At 31.9% G+C, this 17,146-nt stretch overlaps 2 protein-coding genes across 5 annotated transcripts in view; one reads left to right on the top strand and one right to left on the bottom strand.

Annotated features, from left to right (window-relative positions):
• Positions 1-17,146, top strand: part of LOC111422761 (doublesex- and mab-3-related transcription factor DM-W) — a 90,236-nt gene that overhangs the window by 26,587 nt on the left and 46,503 nt on the right. The window lies entirely within an intron of this gene.
• Positions 6,658-9,606, bottom strand: LOC139430660 (repetitive organellar protein-like). The gene is made up of 4 exons (XM_071197862.1): positions 9,324-9,606; positions 7,253-7,439; positions 7,008-7,199; positions 6,658-6,953 (listed from the first exon to the last, which is right to left on the bottom strand). The coding sequence occupies exons 1-4, from the start codon at positions 9,525-9,527 to the stop codon at positions 6,664-6,666; spliced, it is 873 nt and encodes a 290-aa protein (XP_071053963.1). The 5' UTR covers positions 9,528-9,606; the 3' UTR covers positions 6,658-6,663.

The following is a 17,146-nucleotide window of genomic DNA, read 5'->3' as shown; positions in this document are numbered from 1 at the left end:
CATGGTTTCAATAGATTCATTTTATTCTCGTCATGGCCTTTTTTGAATCTAATTTGCTCCATAACTTTTCATAATTTTCTTCTATTCTGCTTTGTTATACCACAATCCTGAAACATCAAGGTTAAATAAAGTTAAATAAATTTTAGGGTAAATAACCAGAGAATCATTTTTTTTAATTTTGTTCATCTTTATTACATTTTTTTTGGCAATCATGAAATATTTCTGTTATATTTTTCCGATTTTCCATTATATTAACATTTAACATTTTATGGTACACTTGGCTTGTGCATAAGTTTTATTTTATTTTCAGGAAAGTGTCACGCAATGTACCAAAGTTATTCAGGGCAAGTGTTTTAGCGATCTATTATAGCGTCTGTCAACGCCAGATTCACTTCGTTCGTAGAGCTTTTGTTTTATGTTAAAACAATATAACGTTCTTAACTAAACTTATAATGGCAAAAATTAACCAATTAAATTTAAACATGTTTACAATTTTAGGCAAGAGATTTTTTTATAAAATAAACAATGAAGCAAATTGACAAACAATTATATCAAAAATGTGTCATTTGTTTTTAGTGATAATGTTTTTGGATTACCAAGAATTCTGATTATGCAGATTTTCAAATTACACTTCTTACCTGATATTATGTTTAGGAGAGAAATGTTATTACAGAAAATATTGTAGTAATTAAGGAGATAGATGAGTCTCATAAAAGTAACACCTTCTTCTATAACACATAAATGAATGAATGTGTTGAACAGGTACATACTTGTAATTAAAACGTTTCCAAACCGATTTACAACAAGATATATCATAGATACTCGACTATTTTAAATTATTTAATAAGAAGTTGCTTTCCACTTTTAATTATTAATCATTTATTTATAAGTTTGGTCCTTATCTTATTGTAAGATCATGGACGCGATTTTTAGTTAGTCTAGCTAGGTAATCCCATCTAGAAATGTGAAACTTGCAACTTCAAGATTTGATTTTAGAAATAGTTCTTTTACACCGTTAATTTATTCAAAAATGTGCTTTATTATGAAAAATTAATAAATGATCAACTTCAACAACTCCTTTACAACATTCTTAGCAGAAATAGAATAGAAATGTATCTAAGCAGATTCCCCCTAGATGTAACTAGCTGATTTTTTTTTAGCTTTAAGTGCTGATAATGATTTCTCGATGGATTATTGTCTGTTTGGGAATGCAAATGAACCACCAAGAAGTCGTTTTAAGTTTAACTGAATAAGTTTATTGGTTTCTCCGAAAAATTTTTTTATTGTTTGGGTAATAAAACAAAAATAATGTCAAAAAACTTTTACATAATTTAGACTTGTAAATGTTGTTGTTGAATGTCATAAATCATGTTTTAACGTTTTAAGAAAAACGATTTTTTGAAAGAGTGATAAACTAGTCAACACGTGGTCATTTTATGGTCGCTTTGTAACCGACGAACTTATAAAACAGACATAACGTCTTCAAACTGGGTGAAATACTCCGAAAATATCGTGTGACCAATAAAATGAAATCTCTGGAGGAATATTATGAAAGAGTTTTTTAAACATATTCGTAAATCATTTTCATTTTAAATATTATCAAAGATCCTTTTGGTTCCGTGTACACTTTATCAAATAATTTATTATGTGCCCAAAGGCGGTTTGCTTATAATATATTTAAGACGTACTTGAGAAGGAGGGATAACTTCACCCAACAGATCTAATCTAATACTTAAGGCGACAAAACAGAAGCCGGTATAGTATCTTGGCGTTAGGCCAACCATGTAAATATTACTTCCCACAGAGGTGGAAATAGTTCTCGACCTAAAACAATTTTATACCAAAAATATAATTAAATCCCCTTTATATTTTTTATTACGTCATATTTCAACAATACCAAAAAACAAATAGTAATTATTAAAATTGATGATTTGATTTAATTTATTTTATTATTCTTTAATATATCTCATTAACCGGGATCGGCATCAACTTCTTTGTCGCCTTTATTATTTACCGTGTCATATTTTCGACTTCCTTTATAGCTGTTTGGTTTTTGGAAACACGATAACCGCTCGTTTTACGATCGGACCGGTGTCAGTTGCAAGCTGTAAATGACATCGTTAATTCCGAATAGTTTCCCATTCATTTAAGTCTTTCCAGCTTTCTTTCTGTATTTTTTTTTTGTTACACGCTTTGCGGGTGATGAAAGAACTCAAAGACCGACCCGACATTGTTCATATTAAGCGTTGATTCGACTCTTTTTTTAACGACTTCCATCTCTTCATATTAAAAGTTAAGATTTCTTAAAAAATTGAAATTACTGAATTACTTTTACTATAGAAATAAGCTTAAATTAATTGGTATTTAATATCAAAAATTTATTACTTTTTAAATCTTATTTGATCAATTAAAATTGATTTTTTTTTAGTCTTTATTTTAGCACGTTATGAATAATGGTGCAATTACCCTACCGCAGAGAAGACAATATATTCGAGAAAATTTATGTCCTTTAGGTGATGATTTATTACAGTTTTAAACATGGGTCACTAAATATGGAGAAGAATTGAAAACGATTACCTGTCCGGAATACAACAGGTTTTCCTATATACATGTTTTACCATAAAGACGTCAGTGATAAGGAACCTTAATTAAATGAAAGCGAACTAAAGTGTCAGGGTACATTAAAAGTCCACCGTGAAACATCTCGAAAAAAATCTGGACGAAAAAAATCATGACGAAAAAAAACAACGTAGGCGGTTTAAGAAAGTTCAAGATAACTTTCTCATTAAGCGGAGAAGAAGTTGTTGAAGAGATATTATAAATCCCTTATTCATTTACATATTTACATCACTGTTTTATTATATTTTTGATGACTTACTTCTTGCTGATCTTGCATCAATTGAGTTACCCAACGAGATTCTTTAAGTGTAGAACCCGTATCTCACAACACTTTTTATCACAAAACCGGTCAATTAATTTTTCTTTTCCAATGAAGACAAAACATAGGTTTTACATCTTAAAAGTGTTAGCAAAACGGATATCATCAGGCGAAGAAAAATAAATAAGAAATTATTGTTTCAATTTCGATAAATGATCTTGTATTATATAACTTGTATCTGAAATTTCTTCAACAGTGAATAGTTTCTCTTCAATAATTTGACAAAAACATATAATATTGTAGTTTCTAAACCTGTTGTATCCAAGTTTTTTTAACAAAAGTTTGTAATTTAGGATTGCATAGAAATATACGCTGGCGGTTTGGACGTTGCAATTAATGCCATTTCAACATTCCCAATCTGCTTAAATGAGAAGGTAAAATGTGGCAATTTGTCTGATTAAGTCGAGGTCGCTTGCGGCCGATGCTCTATAATTAATGTCTTATAACCTGAGAACTGACCAAAAGATTGAGGCTGTAAATGGCCTTGGCTAAACTTAGGGTGGAGAGTCTATGACTCTATGTGATTAAACTGAGTCCGCTTACGTTTAAGGCATCGCAACTAGTTCCGTACCAACCCAAAACTGATTACCACATACTAATACCAGCGCCTTAACCGCAAGCGACCTCGGTTTAACTCAAAACGTAGAGCCTACTGGGCTACTGTCATATGTTCTAAAAGCTAGTCAATAAATGGTGCACCTCGGCCGCAAGCGACCTCGACAAAAGTTAAGGTGAACAGTCTATGACTCTGCATGATTAAAGCAAGGTTGCTTACGGCCGAGGCGTTGCAATTAAAACTGTACCAAAACAAAACTCATTACCACATACTAAAACCAGCTCCTCAGCCGCAAGCGATCTCGGCTTAACTCAAATTGTAGAGTGTGGTGAGGGTCTACAATTACTGTCATATGCCCTGAAAAGTGGTCAACAAATTGGAGCGTCTTGGCCACAAGCGATTTAGGCTAAATTTAGGGAGGTGAATCTATGATTCCACTTCATTACCGAGACCACTTACTGCCCAAGAGTTACAATTAATACCACACCAACCCAAAACTGATTACCACATACTACAACATCTGGACGGTACGCTATCTTGACTTAATTGGGAACATAAATACCACATTCTACGTTATGAAAATAAGCACATGGTCTAGGTATTGTCAGTGCTCATACACGAATAATGAACGCGCTTATTATCATTATCATTCTTTTTGGCGACTGAAACTAACCTCGTCTGTAAAAAATAGAATATGTGATTATAAATTTTATTTTGTTGTATTTTACGAGAAAATTCGCGACCCATTTTATATCTTTTTGGACCTAATTATGGAAAACGCTGGGTTAGACAGTAGTTAGAAAATCTGTATTCAGAACATAAAACACGAACATTCCTGCTGCTGATGGATAAGGACCTTGCCTGTAACAAACTATTAATAAAGTAAAAGGTGATTTAAAGTGTGTATGTTGAGTAAAATTGGAAAACATCCAAAAATTATGGTTTATGTCATCCTATACAACATTAAAAATATTATAGAATGTGTTTTAAGTGACATTGCAAAGCACCTTAACAAAATTTAAAATTACTTAAATAAAAATTAAAATAACAATATATCAATATAATCTTTAATGTAAACTTGCATTTAATGTAGATAAACGATAAATAGTCTGTTCCAATCGTATAACTGGCAACAATATTTTATCACATCGCATACTCATTTCTTTTGGGATAAGCTGTCACTTTAAATTGAGATAAATCAAGTGCTGTGTAAACCGTTACAATCGTGATAAACATGTATCAATTGATCTTTTGCAAATGTTGGTAGTCCATTAGTGTCATATAACAATATGAGAATGTTTCATATAAATCATTCCAGTTAATATATTATCCTTTCCTTATTGGAATTTGTTTGAAAGTTATAAATTTTAAAATATGAATTTACTTCAAATTTTTAAATGCTTCTTAAATATTAAGAATGATTAAACAATAGAAAATTATCCCGTTAGTAGTGTTACTGGAATGTTATTGAAGTAATCAGCACTTAAAGATTTTGCGTTAGGTTTTATTGTTATGGGATTGTTATTTTTTTTAATTACGACACAGCTGCTCAGCGACAATACACATACACACACAATAAAAATAAAAGTAAAGGAATGTTATCGCTATTAAATTTTACCTTTTTTTAAGGAAAAAAAATGTGTCATGAAATATAATTTTTATGCCTCAAAGTGTAATAAATCAAAAACATGTTTTATTTTCTTTTTAAGATTTAATATTCATATTTTAAAACTATGAAATTTTTGTGGAAGCTTTTAAATTTTTTTTACGGCCCTAAATATATCCCTCATTAGTTTTACGAACGCTTCGAATCTCTTTTCCACGCGCGTTATGACTTTCTGAACTATTACTCTGATTTGGAAAGCCACACGGTTCGATAGGTTCACCCCCCAACTCAACCAAAGTCGTAAAAACTCCCTCAGACCAACACTCATCGGGTAACAATAAAATCGTTGTCGTAAGCGCTTAGTTCTTTTTTAGATACAAATTTACCGAGGACCTCACACATTAAACAAAAACATCTTTATATAAAGTAGGTCGATTTTTAAGAATCTTCAATTTAATAATACATTAGAATAAAAGTTATAGAAATGTGTCTTTTATACTTTTAAGACACTCTCAATTTATCAGATAAAACGCTAATAGTAAAAGTGTGATGTAGACTGATGGTTCTAAATTTGGGTAATGTGTTTAGCTTTTTAGAATGCAACAAACACTCTTGGCTTAAAGCCATCTCTACTAGTTGAACGTTTGTCTTTGTTTTTTTCTTGTTCATTTTCATGATAAACGTATATCTTTAAAACATGACCTAAACACAATCATGAATTATTTATATCCTCTTTTAGGTTGTTTAAAAAAAGTTACCGGAAAACATTTAATTTTCTTCAATACCTTATACATTCTCACTGCCGATAAACAATACTCAATTATTGGTTAACAATCGTCAGTAATTCAGAGTCTCTTCTCGTGTAACCGCAAACCGTAAGAGATGAGAGCTCTTTGACGACAGTTTAATGTGTGTCAGACGATAAACGATAGATCTTCCCCATTGGAATTTAGCCGCAAGTTACTTACTGTTTAGTGTTTTAGAGTTAGTACTCAGGGTTGGATTAAGAGATTTTGAGATCATTTCAATTTTATTGTAGTACAATTTGTTTTTCATTATTTTTTTCCAACAGAATTTACAAAAACTAAGAAGCGATTTTTATCTTAAGCGAAGACATATGCTAGCTTTAAAATGATGCGATACGTATAATTATTTTTTGAAAAAAAGAATAAATATATTCACAAATACTAAGGAAAAAAGTTGTAAAAAAATCATTTTTGAAAGGACTGTGACCATATATAGTGTAAAACTTGTGACCCCAAAAACGAAGAAACCGGACCAATCTTGATTTATCTTATCGATTGCTTAAAATAATTAAATAAATTACGATGGGGATTACCCCAATTTACTCTAATGATCTGCTCGTGAAAATATGCAGAAACGTGTAGGTACATATTTTTTTCTTACGTTCAACACTGATGTTACCAAGTGGACATTTTTCATTTTTCAAACATCACCTTTCATCAGAATAATGATGGAAATTAAAGAAATAATTATGTATAAAAATTTAAATAAATTACTTTAATCGTTAACGAAACTGGAAAATTAAATCAAAATTGTGTTTTAAATATTAGAGTTTGTACCAATTAATTTTGACAAAGATAGTTTTAATTTAAATTCCTCTTGGATGTATTTTTCTTTTAACAGTTCTTGTCGTTTTTGAGCATTCAAAATTTCCATTTGAATGTCATGAATTTCTTTTAATTGATCTTCTTTAATCGAGTTTAAATGATTTTGATTTTTTAGTAATTTCAACGTTTCTTCCATTAGTGTAGTAAGTTTTCTTTCTGTTGAAGTTTTATAGACATTTTGACGAATAAGAATTAATTTGCGACGATTGTTGAAAGAAATTTCTAAAAACAGGAAGGAAATTATTTATATTTTCAAAAAAAAAATTGTAATCAAACTTTTTCTTTTAAAATTTTTTATTTTAGATGAATCATTCAATGTTTCGATTGGAACCAAATGTGGAGACAAATCATTTCGTGATTGATCTTCACTTGAGGTTTTTATTTCAATATCCATTTCATTATTAACATTTGATGAATCTGACTCAAATTCAATTTTTTGTTCATTATTTTTAACATCAATATCAACTCCTAAAACTTATTTTGTTACAATTAAAGTATATAATTAATTTGATAGCGATTACCATTTAACGTATTACTATTACAATTATTATTATTTAATGATTCTTCTACAATATTTGTAATTGTTTTTATAAGCTTTGCTTCTTCAACACTTTTTGGTTGCCATGAATTTTTATTATTAGTGTATTCCCTTTTTAAATCTCGTTTAATTGTTTCATATTTATACTTTAATTGTCTTGCTGTACGATTCTAAAATATAAATAAAATTATTTTTATTTCGTTTTTTATAGGGTCATCTTGAATTACAGATACATTTTGCTAAATTTTTGTAAATTTAAACCAATGTTGCTGGTTTACAACCCCTTATTAATACTTAAAATTAAAAAAAAATGTATTGCCCTCAATATCTTTGTGACCTGAAATCCACCATAGAGGTGCAAAAGTTTATGGCAAGAACTTCAGCTTGTAAAATGGTTGTATCCTAGCTTAGGAGCAACTTAATGCAGCTATTTGGCCCACTGATGCCCATATGATGCCCATGGGCTCATATTTCGTCCAATCTTCTAAACATGACCTTATATGGCTGATCGAAATTGGAAGAGATCCGTTTTAATTTCAATCAAGTGATTTAGACATAGGTTCCTGTGAATTTCAAAATGTTCTCTGAGGTTACCCTGCATCAACTTGAGTGAAGAGTATGTCTTCAGTAATAAGGCACTTAAAGCTGCCTCCTTTTATATATATATACTCCTATACTTTATCGGTTTGTTTGGCATAAACATATTAAACGATCTACGAAAAACCAGCGATTATTTATCAATACTAAAATAGAACGTTGAAGTGTAAGAATCTTTGAATTACTCAACAAACAGTTAACACGATTGTCAAATTGATGCTACATCAGCATTAGGAGATGTTTTTGCTTCTGTACTTTGTGATCGAATCGAAGACAGAAACATGAACCAAATACAATTCATAGTGCGTAAGAAAATTGATCCTGATGGTTTATAATCGAATAAGTATCATGCACTTCGATTCATACTTTAAGCTGCTTTATATTTAATATCAACTTTATGTTGGATATTGTAATATGGGGTGTTTAGTTTATAGCATTTTGAAAGTGGTTATTACTACACGTTCAAAATATTGAGTTCATTCCATATGTTCTGTGGTTAAATAAAGGTTGTTTAGATACGAAATGGTATTAATAATTACCATGACGATAATATCTTTAACAAAATCCAAGTCATATGCTATTAGTCAACGCTATAACGGCTTTGGGGTGATTGAGTTTTCCGGTTTTGGGGTTGGCATCCTGTATCATGCAGATATGTGGTAAATACAGCAGTAATAAAAATTTGTTAATTTTGAGTTTTTGGTATCGGATTCGTCCTTGGTCATTCATTTCATGCTGTCCTGTTGTCGGACAATGAAGATAGAGGTTGCTATACCAATTCGAAAAAAAACAACAAAATTCAACATAAACATCTCGGTGTCAAAAACCAAATCTGTAACAACAAGCCTATAGGACAGGAGATGAGTTGTAAATACCTTGACTTCAATATTATGAGCAACAGGAACCTCCAAGAAGATGTTATAGCTCAAACAACGAAAAGAGGTTTCCAATCTGGTTACCAGTGAGACATCATATGGCAAAACATATATATGTTAGTACCTGTTACATATGCGTTAAAGACAATAGCAGAAAATGCTATCACAAAACGAGTCCTCAGAACAGCGAAGATAAAGACAGTAAGGTAATTAATAGGATACTCCATGTGGGACCATAAATGAAGTTTGCAACAGCGGAGATGCAGACTCTAAGGTGGTTAACAGGATATACTTTGTGGTATCATAAAAGAAGATATCTAGCACATTTTAAGGTGTTCTCCCACCCATTGACACTCATTTATTGAAATAAAAGTATTGTTAAGATTCTTTCTTAAATTTGCAAAATTTTATACCTATTTCTTATGATGATTGTAAGTTAAAGTAGTAAATATATTTATTTATTCTCAAATTTAAAAGTTTGTATATAATTGTAAATCTAATCACTAAGTTACTTAATTGGCAACATTTGTATCTGTAATTCAACGTTACCCTATATTTACGTGCTCGTGTTCTTATTATTACAGATCCTGATGTAGAATTGTTATAAACATTTTCAATTTTCTTCCACGCCTCCGTTTTTTTACGCCAAGTAAAACCATCGGTTTTTTTATTCTCAACAATTTCCTTGTATTGATTAGTTAATCGTAGTAATAAATATTTTTCTGCCTGAGTAAAATTGGGTAATCTTTTCTCTTTGAAATCTTGGTTTCTTTTTAAATTACTCATTACAAGGTGTTTCAATTCACGAATTAATTAAGAAGCACAGAGAAATTGACAATAATCACCAATGACTTATACTGTCAGTTAAAAATTTTATTAATAACAAAGATTTAAAACAAAATGATCACCAAAACAACAAAGTTTTTTTTTATTAGAACGGTATTTATGCGTGGAATGGTATTTGAATTTTCAAAGCTTATTATTAATGCATTATTGCTAAAGGTATACCGCTATATCTACTCGGAGGTCTTACCCTATGTTTAATGTATACATAACGAAATTATTATGAATGCCTTCAACATTTACTACTGTTTAAGCTAGACATCCGCCAGACGTTGAGTGTCAGTTCAGACTGCGTATTACCTTCATTAAATACAAGGATTGCATATATTATTTGCGAATGAAGACAGTTTTATTTAATCATAATGCGTAATGGAGTTCCTTAATGTGACTGGTGGATTTTTATAATATATAATAATCTTATCTGATATAATTAAAAAATTCTTTTAAAGGCCTCTTTTTCAACATTTTCGTCCACGTTTTTGGCAGCTGTAGGAGACGTGGATTAATTGTGTATTGAAGGATAACTAATCCTACCTGAAGATGGAGAGATTATACAAAACATGTTTAAAGAGATAAAATACGAAATGTGTCGATGTTCTTACGATAATTTTATTTATATCTTATTAAAATTAACTTTTAATTCTTTATTAAATTCTCTATTAGGTATACACACCAATAGAAATATTGCTAAAATGAACATAATATTCAATACATTTGACAATGTTTCGAGTAATGGTGGCTTTAAAAATTTTATATCTAGACTTGTCATAAATTTTATAGTAAAATTTTGCACGTAACAATTTATAGTTGTCGTTAAGATATCGATAACTTATCAAGTTATGGGTTTATAAAAAAAAATGTATTAACAAATTGTTAATCTATAAGCCATTACAGAAAAACCAGTAGGTAATATTCTTTTTAATCTTTCGCGTTTAATTTCAACCGCTTTTGTTTTATTATTTTTATTATTATTATTATAAAATATAAATTTTATTTTATTGTTCATTTATAGGCTTCGTTGTGACAAACTTTATGTGCTTATTGTATTGTTCTAAAAGGCAGCTGCTATAACTTGCCATCGGTTGGCCATCACAAAACATTTTATAACGTTGCCTCACTCGATTCTTATAATTGAAATGAAAAAAATGTACATTTATTTTTTACGAGGTTTTTACATAAGTTTTATAATCATAAAAAATAGTCATTTAATTTTTCAACATAAAAAGAAAATTTTGTATAAAAGTAGGATCAACTAAAAATAACGTTAGAGTTCCAAGCTTGCGCCATCACGAATTAATTAGAATGTAAGATTCTAATTAATTCCCATTCCAAATATATCTTAATCACAACCGGCAAACTGAATCATTTCTCAAGTTCAGTGTAATATTTTAATTGGAGAATTACTTCGAGACGCAACAAATACTTAAATTGTTGCCAATTACTATTAACCATGAACTAGACGGGCAAATTGAAAGTCATTGATATACTCACTTTACATTTTGATCAATTAAACCTTAAAAAATTTTAGTTGTAATTAAGCAAAATACCAAATTTACCATGTAATTTGATATTAGATCAACTCGTTTATAGTTTACCGCGACCCACATAGTATTACTTGTATTAACACACCTGTAGTGTGATACGGAGTATTGTGTCCAGTGACACAGAGAGAATGAGTAACAAACGGACACTGTGGTGTGTTCACTCTGTGACACAGTTTAAATGATCCTGCGGGGTTGGAATTTAGTACCCAGTTTGTTTGGTTATATGAGACGTTGTCGTCATCGTTGTCAACGGTCGATCGGTTGCGGTCATAGAAACGGTCATTTAACCACCTCTCGAACGATTCCCGACGATAATCAGCTCATCAGTGTTCAGTTGCACACACACACAAACCCTCTCCATCTCTATGATATCCTGTTCGAAGTGCACTATCATTATCTCGCTTTAGCTTAATACATCATCTCTCTTTTAATAGTAATAAATAGTCTATGTATTCAATTAAATTGTTTAAAAATGTTGATGATAAACAAGATGCTTAAATGTAATCCATCGCGGTGGGTATGAAATAATTAAAACACGCTTACTTACGGTGCCTTATAGTGTCTCAACAAGAGTAATCTGTTGTGTAACGTAAAGGCGACGGCTTGGCACGGGTTTGTTTTAGGGGGAAATAAGGGGATGAAAGGTGGATGTTGAGACGAAAGGGTGTGCGGAAGCATTGCAAGCATCTTGAAGTTTACGGCCACCGGAGAGCACAATACAAGAGATTAAGCAGTTCCCATGGCCTTAGAAACAACAGGAGTTATCAACGTTTACAACGAAAATTTTATGTGTCTCCGCGCTCCGTTTTACACGTGTATATATTGACGTTTGCTGCCTGGGGATCTTGGCGTTTTTATTTTAACACGTGATAAAATTATACACCGTATTAAACTCGCATCGTTCGCGTAGACGTCGTCGTCGTCGGTCGTCGCGTTACAGCCAGGCGTCTTCGACGTCGGTCGTCCAACAATGTCTGCTCGTATAATAAATGAATTTTCACAATTTATAGTTGTAATTTCCCACCTTGTTAACGTCTCGGGGCCGTAGTTCGCGCATTCAACTCTGAAAAGACCTTTTAAAATCCTAACGTTTCTGTTGCTTGTTCTTCTTACCTGGATAATATAAGATTTTGTAACCAAAAAGTAATCTATCTTGTATAGGTATTAACAAACAAAAACTAAAAGAATTTAATAATATAACGATAAATCCAAGCAACAAATCACGGATTGGGAAACATTTGACCGGCGAGACGATAGCAACAAACCGCCCAGCAACAAACTTTTTCCTTTATATTTCCACCTACTTCTAGGGCCCATATCTTTATTATTTAGAAAGATAGCGAAAAACTAAGCACACGGTTGGAAAGCTTGGTCGTTTCTCTATCTTAAACCGAGTTTTCGTCCGCCGATATGTTGATAATAAGAGCAAGAAAAAATAAGAAACGTCGCGCTGCATTCAATTTACCTCAAAATTACCAAACTTCACGGCCTTGTGCAGCCGTTAACAGATGGAAATTCAATAAATGGCTTATATATTTGGAAAGAGCTGACCTTGGACTATCTTATTCCGAGTTTTCGTCCGCCAATATCTATCCGCGTCTGTAAGAAAAACCCACCTGAGAAAGCCCTTACCGATAAAAACACGCAAATATTTCTTGCACTAATAACTTTCCTATTTGACAGGGAGAAAACTTTACAACAATATTCAGCTTTTGGGAAATTTCCTGCTCTTTCCAACGATGTGTGACACACCGTGATCACACGTTTGCACAATCCTTTTTTCTGACTATGAACTACCTAAACCACGAATTTTTGCCGCGGCTAAACCACGCTTAGGTCAATAACTAACACTCTTGTATGACGGGGAGAAAACTCTAGAACTATATTCATCTTATGGGAAATTTTCTGCTCTTTCCAACGGTGTCCGACGCACTTCGCTTACGCGTTTTTTGAATTGATGAACTGAGTTAAAATGCAAAGTTGGTAACGTTACCAGATTCAAAACCATCAAAACACAATTCAACAATTCGAGTCTAAAATCACTCAAATTCTTCCAGATTCTGATAAAATAGGTGTAACATGAAATAATCTTTCCTTTTTGAACAGTTTAACATGTTTCTAAACGTAAAACTAAAACTAGAACTAACACTAGCACTATCACTAGAACTAACACTAGACCTAGAACTAGAAACTTTCGGGTTCGCTTCCAACTTGTTTTCTGAAGAAGGTTGCAACATGGCACCCGAAACGTCAAAAATTTTGTCAAAAAACGCACGGCTCAACCCGAAAGTTTCTAGTTCTAGGTCTAGTGTTAGTTGTAGTGATAGTGCTAGTGTTAGTTTTAGTTTTATTAACACCACTTCGTACTTATATGTTTTTAAACGGTTTTAAATAAATTAAGAGTGAATCAAAAATTATCTGTCAACATGAAATGAAGTTAGGATTCTCTCTCAGGTAAAACTTTGTTCCAATTTTTCCTTCATCATATAAGAAAGTTAGGTTAAGAAGTGATTGCGTTCTGCTACCTGTAGGTTGTCTTTCAGGTGCGTTTCTTTTACAGACGCTGGCAGATATTGACGGCGTCTGTAAATGAAAATTCGAAATAAGACAGGCCAAGGTTAGCTCTTTTCGAATATGTAAATCATTTGTTGAATTTCCTTCTAATAAGGGCTGCAAATTTTTCGCTATTTTTCTAGATAACGAAAATATTGGACCGAAAAGTAGACGGGGCTGAAAAACGATTGTGCAAACGTGTGATTGAGATGTGTTATATACCGTTGAAAAGAGCAGAAAATTTCCCATAAGATGAATATAGTTCTAGAGTTTTCTCCACGTCATATAAGAGAGTTATTCACCCAAGCGTGGTTTAGCCGCGGCAAAAATTCGTGGCAGCGCGACGTATCTTATTTTTTTTTGCTCTCATTATCAACATATCGGCGGAGGAAAATAGCGGTTTAAGATAGAGAAATGACCAAGTTTTCCAACCGGGTGCTTAGTTTTTCGCTAGCGTTATAAATAACACAACAAAAGTAAAGTTTGTTGCCAACTGTAGGCTCCTTTTCAGGGGCGTTTTTTTGACAGACGCTGACAGATATTGACGGACGAAAACTCGGAGTAAGATAGTCCAAGGTCAGCTCTTCTCGAATATGTAAACCATTTATTAAATTTCGTAATTTTGAGGTACATTGAATGCAGCGCGACTTTCCTAATTTTTTTTGCGCTCTCATTATCAACATATCGGCGGACGAAAACTCGGTTTAGGATAGAGAAAAGACCAAGCTTTTCAACCGTGTGCTTAGTTTTTCGCTAGCGTTATAAGTAACAAAGATATCCGTCCGAAAAGTAGATGGAAATACAAAGGTAAAGTTTGTTGCCAACTGTAGACTCTTTTTCAGGAGCGTTTTTTTTACAGGCGCTGACAGATATTGACGGACGAAAACTCGGAATAAGATAGTCCAAGGTCAGCTCTTTCCGAAAATGTAAACCATTTATTAAATTTTCGTCTGGTAACGGCTGCACAAGGCCGTGAAGTTTGGTAATTTTAAGGTAAATTGAATGCAGCGCGATGTTTCTTATTTTTTGTTGCTCTTATTATCAACATATCGGCGGACGAAAACTCGGTTTAAGATAGAGAAAAGACCAAGCTTTCCAACCGTTTGCTTAGTTTTTCGCTATCTTTCTAAATAACAAAGATATGGGCCCTAGAAGTAGGTGGAAATATAAAGGAAAAAGTTTGTTGCTGGGCGGTTTGTTGCTATCGTCTCGCCGGTAAACATTTGGGCCAAATTTTATGTAAAGAGTAAAACCTTAGAACTTGGTTTCTAATATGACAAAATATGTTTATTTATTGTTTTGTGTACCCAACTAGGCATGCGTTCTTGATGGTAATTTGAAATAGTTTTGAAAGTTAGACTAATACTTTATAAGCTGTAGAGCCAGTGAAAGTGAATCTGTGAAAGATTACAACAATCGTTACAGTGAGTACAATTTGTATCTGGCGAGAATCTAGCAGGATCACAAATATCTTCAAATATAAAAGAATCAACTGCTTGTAATAAAATCCATGTCTTTACAAGATCAAAGTTTGTGTACTACTTTCATTGTATTGGTTTCAAGAAATGAGCTTAGATCTATTGTTGTCATATAAAAATAAAAAGTATAGACTTTTTTAACAATTCTAAAGTCAATATAACTGGTCTAATCAGTTCTAACGAAGTAGTACAATTGTATATACATGTGCTTCATTGTGGTCCATCTTGTGATGTTGATGTGCAGCTTTCCTTAGAGCGCTTTGGTGTCATCATGGCCTCTCCAAACTCTTCTTCGCTTTCTGGCTTATCTAACAATATCCTCAATGCTAGATGTGTTCCTGGTATCTTCGCTTCGTTGTATGGGTCTTGTGATGCTTATATGTTTGTTTTTCCATATTATGTTGTGTAGACATTCCGATATAATTAGTGCTTTAGATGTTGGAGCGTATACTTCTGTTTTTAAGTTTCATTGTTGTACAATTTGATTGTACAGGGTGGGCAAATTTGGGTGTTATTATAGGCTATCTCAGAAACTATAAGAGATACGAAAAAAGTAGGTGCCATGTCCCGGTCTCTTTTTTCGAGACTAAGCCAATCCCGCAAACACCAAACCTCTATCTTCTTTTGTTTTTAAGTTATAGCCAAAAAGACAAATTTTCGTGATTTTAAAAAATGCTCATATTTCGTTTATTTTTGAAATTAGAGAAATGGGGTTGATACGTTCTTAAGACACTTTTTTAAGTAGAATATACTGCCGTTGAAAAGTTTTAAATATACTTGATGATTTTTGAGATATAACACAAAGTTGTGTTTTTTTAAATACAAACTATACTTGATTATGATGTTAAAGAAAAGAACATATTTTTAGCTTTCCAATGATGTATCGCATGTATGGTGTATTTGCAGAAAATAAGCGTTAATTTTCAATTCGAAAATAGTAAGCGCTAATGTTCAAAATTTTGATTATAGTAGGCGTGTCCGGACAGTAAATACTACCTAGTGGCTATAATATATGGTTTTGCACGAATATGACAGAATAAAGTTGGTTTTGTACCATTATTCAGGATAAGTTGGTTTTGTACCAACGAATAAAAACTTTGAATAGTTAATTTACATTTCTCAGCATCTTATCCCTGACTTTGTTTACCAATAAAAAATGATTAGCATTTAAAGTTTGTTTATTAAAAATACTAGAAATGTATTAATTAATGAATAATTAAATATGGACAACTTCAGGAACTAAACAGTCATAAACTGTCATCTTCTTCTACTCAACTTACTGGTTGTAAGATTAGAACAGTTCGGTATCAATGAATGAAATCTTCGGTAGTATTTTCCCAGTTTTCCCCAAACATAAGATGTAGAAGTTTTTTGATATCAGCAATCTTTTCTTTTGAAATTGAGTGAGATAGAGGAAAATTAGGAATCATAAACTGGGAGCGGACTTTCGGAAAAACACCGTTTGAATGGGGATATGAAGACTTATGTATCATCTTCAAAGCGGACTCCAATATATTCTATATTTAATTTTATCGTTTTATTTAAAGATAATGCGGAACTTCTTAAACGGGAAACTTGTTTCGCAAAATTCATGAATGAAATGACAAGTAAACTCACGTTGCTATAGTAACTAAGTAGTATTTAGCGTTTTCCTCGCCTACTATAATTAAAAATTTGAATTTTAATCTTTAATATTTTAAAAATTGAAAAATAACGCTTATTTTCCGCAGAAACATCATGCGTGCGATACATCATTGGAAACCTAAAAATATACTCTTTTCAGTAATATCATAATAAAGTATAGTTTGTATTTAAAAAAATACAACTTTATGTTATATCTCAAAAATTATCAGCTATGTTAAAAATTTTTCAACGGCAGTATATTCTACTCAAAAAAGTGTCTTAAGAATGCGTTAACCCCATTTCTCTAATTTGAAAAATAAACGAAATATTTGAAAGAAATAAAAATAAACGAAATATTTGAGCA

This window comes from Onthophagus taurus, chromosome 7, assembly GCF_036711975.1.
Source record: "Onthophagus taurus isolate NC chromosome 7, IU_Otau_3.0, whole genome shotgun sequence".
NCBI classification, from domain to species: Eukaryota; Metazoa; Arthropoda; class Insecta; order Coleoptera; family Scarabaeidae; genus Onthophagus; species Onthophagus taurus.
The sequence above is the reverse complement of the archived record's forward strand: the minus strand, read 5'-3'. Positions and strand labels throughout refer to the sequence as shown.

Bases quoted from the DNA above. Each gene is read 5' to 3' on its own strand.
- LOC139430660 (XM_071197862.1), bottom strand. From the start codon at position 9,527: ATGAGTAATTTAAAAAGAAACCAAGATTTCAAAGAGAAAAGATTACCC. The intron at 7,440-9,323 runs GTAATAATAAGA...TTTATATTTTAG, and splicing joins ACAATTCTACATCAGGATCT to AATCGTACAGCAAGACAATT. The intron at 7,200-7,252 runs GTAATCGCTATC...AATAAGTTTTAG, and splicing joins TAATAGTAATACGTTAAATG to GAGTTGATATTGATGTTAAA.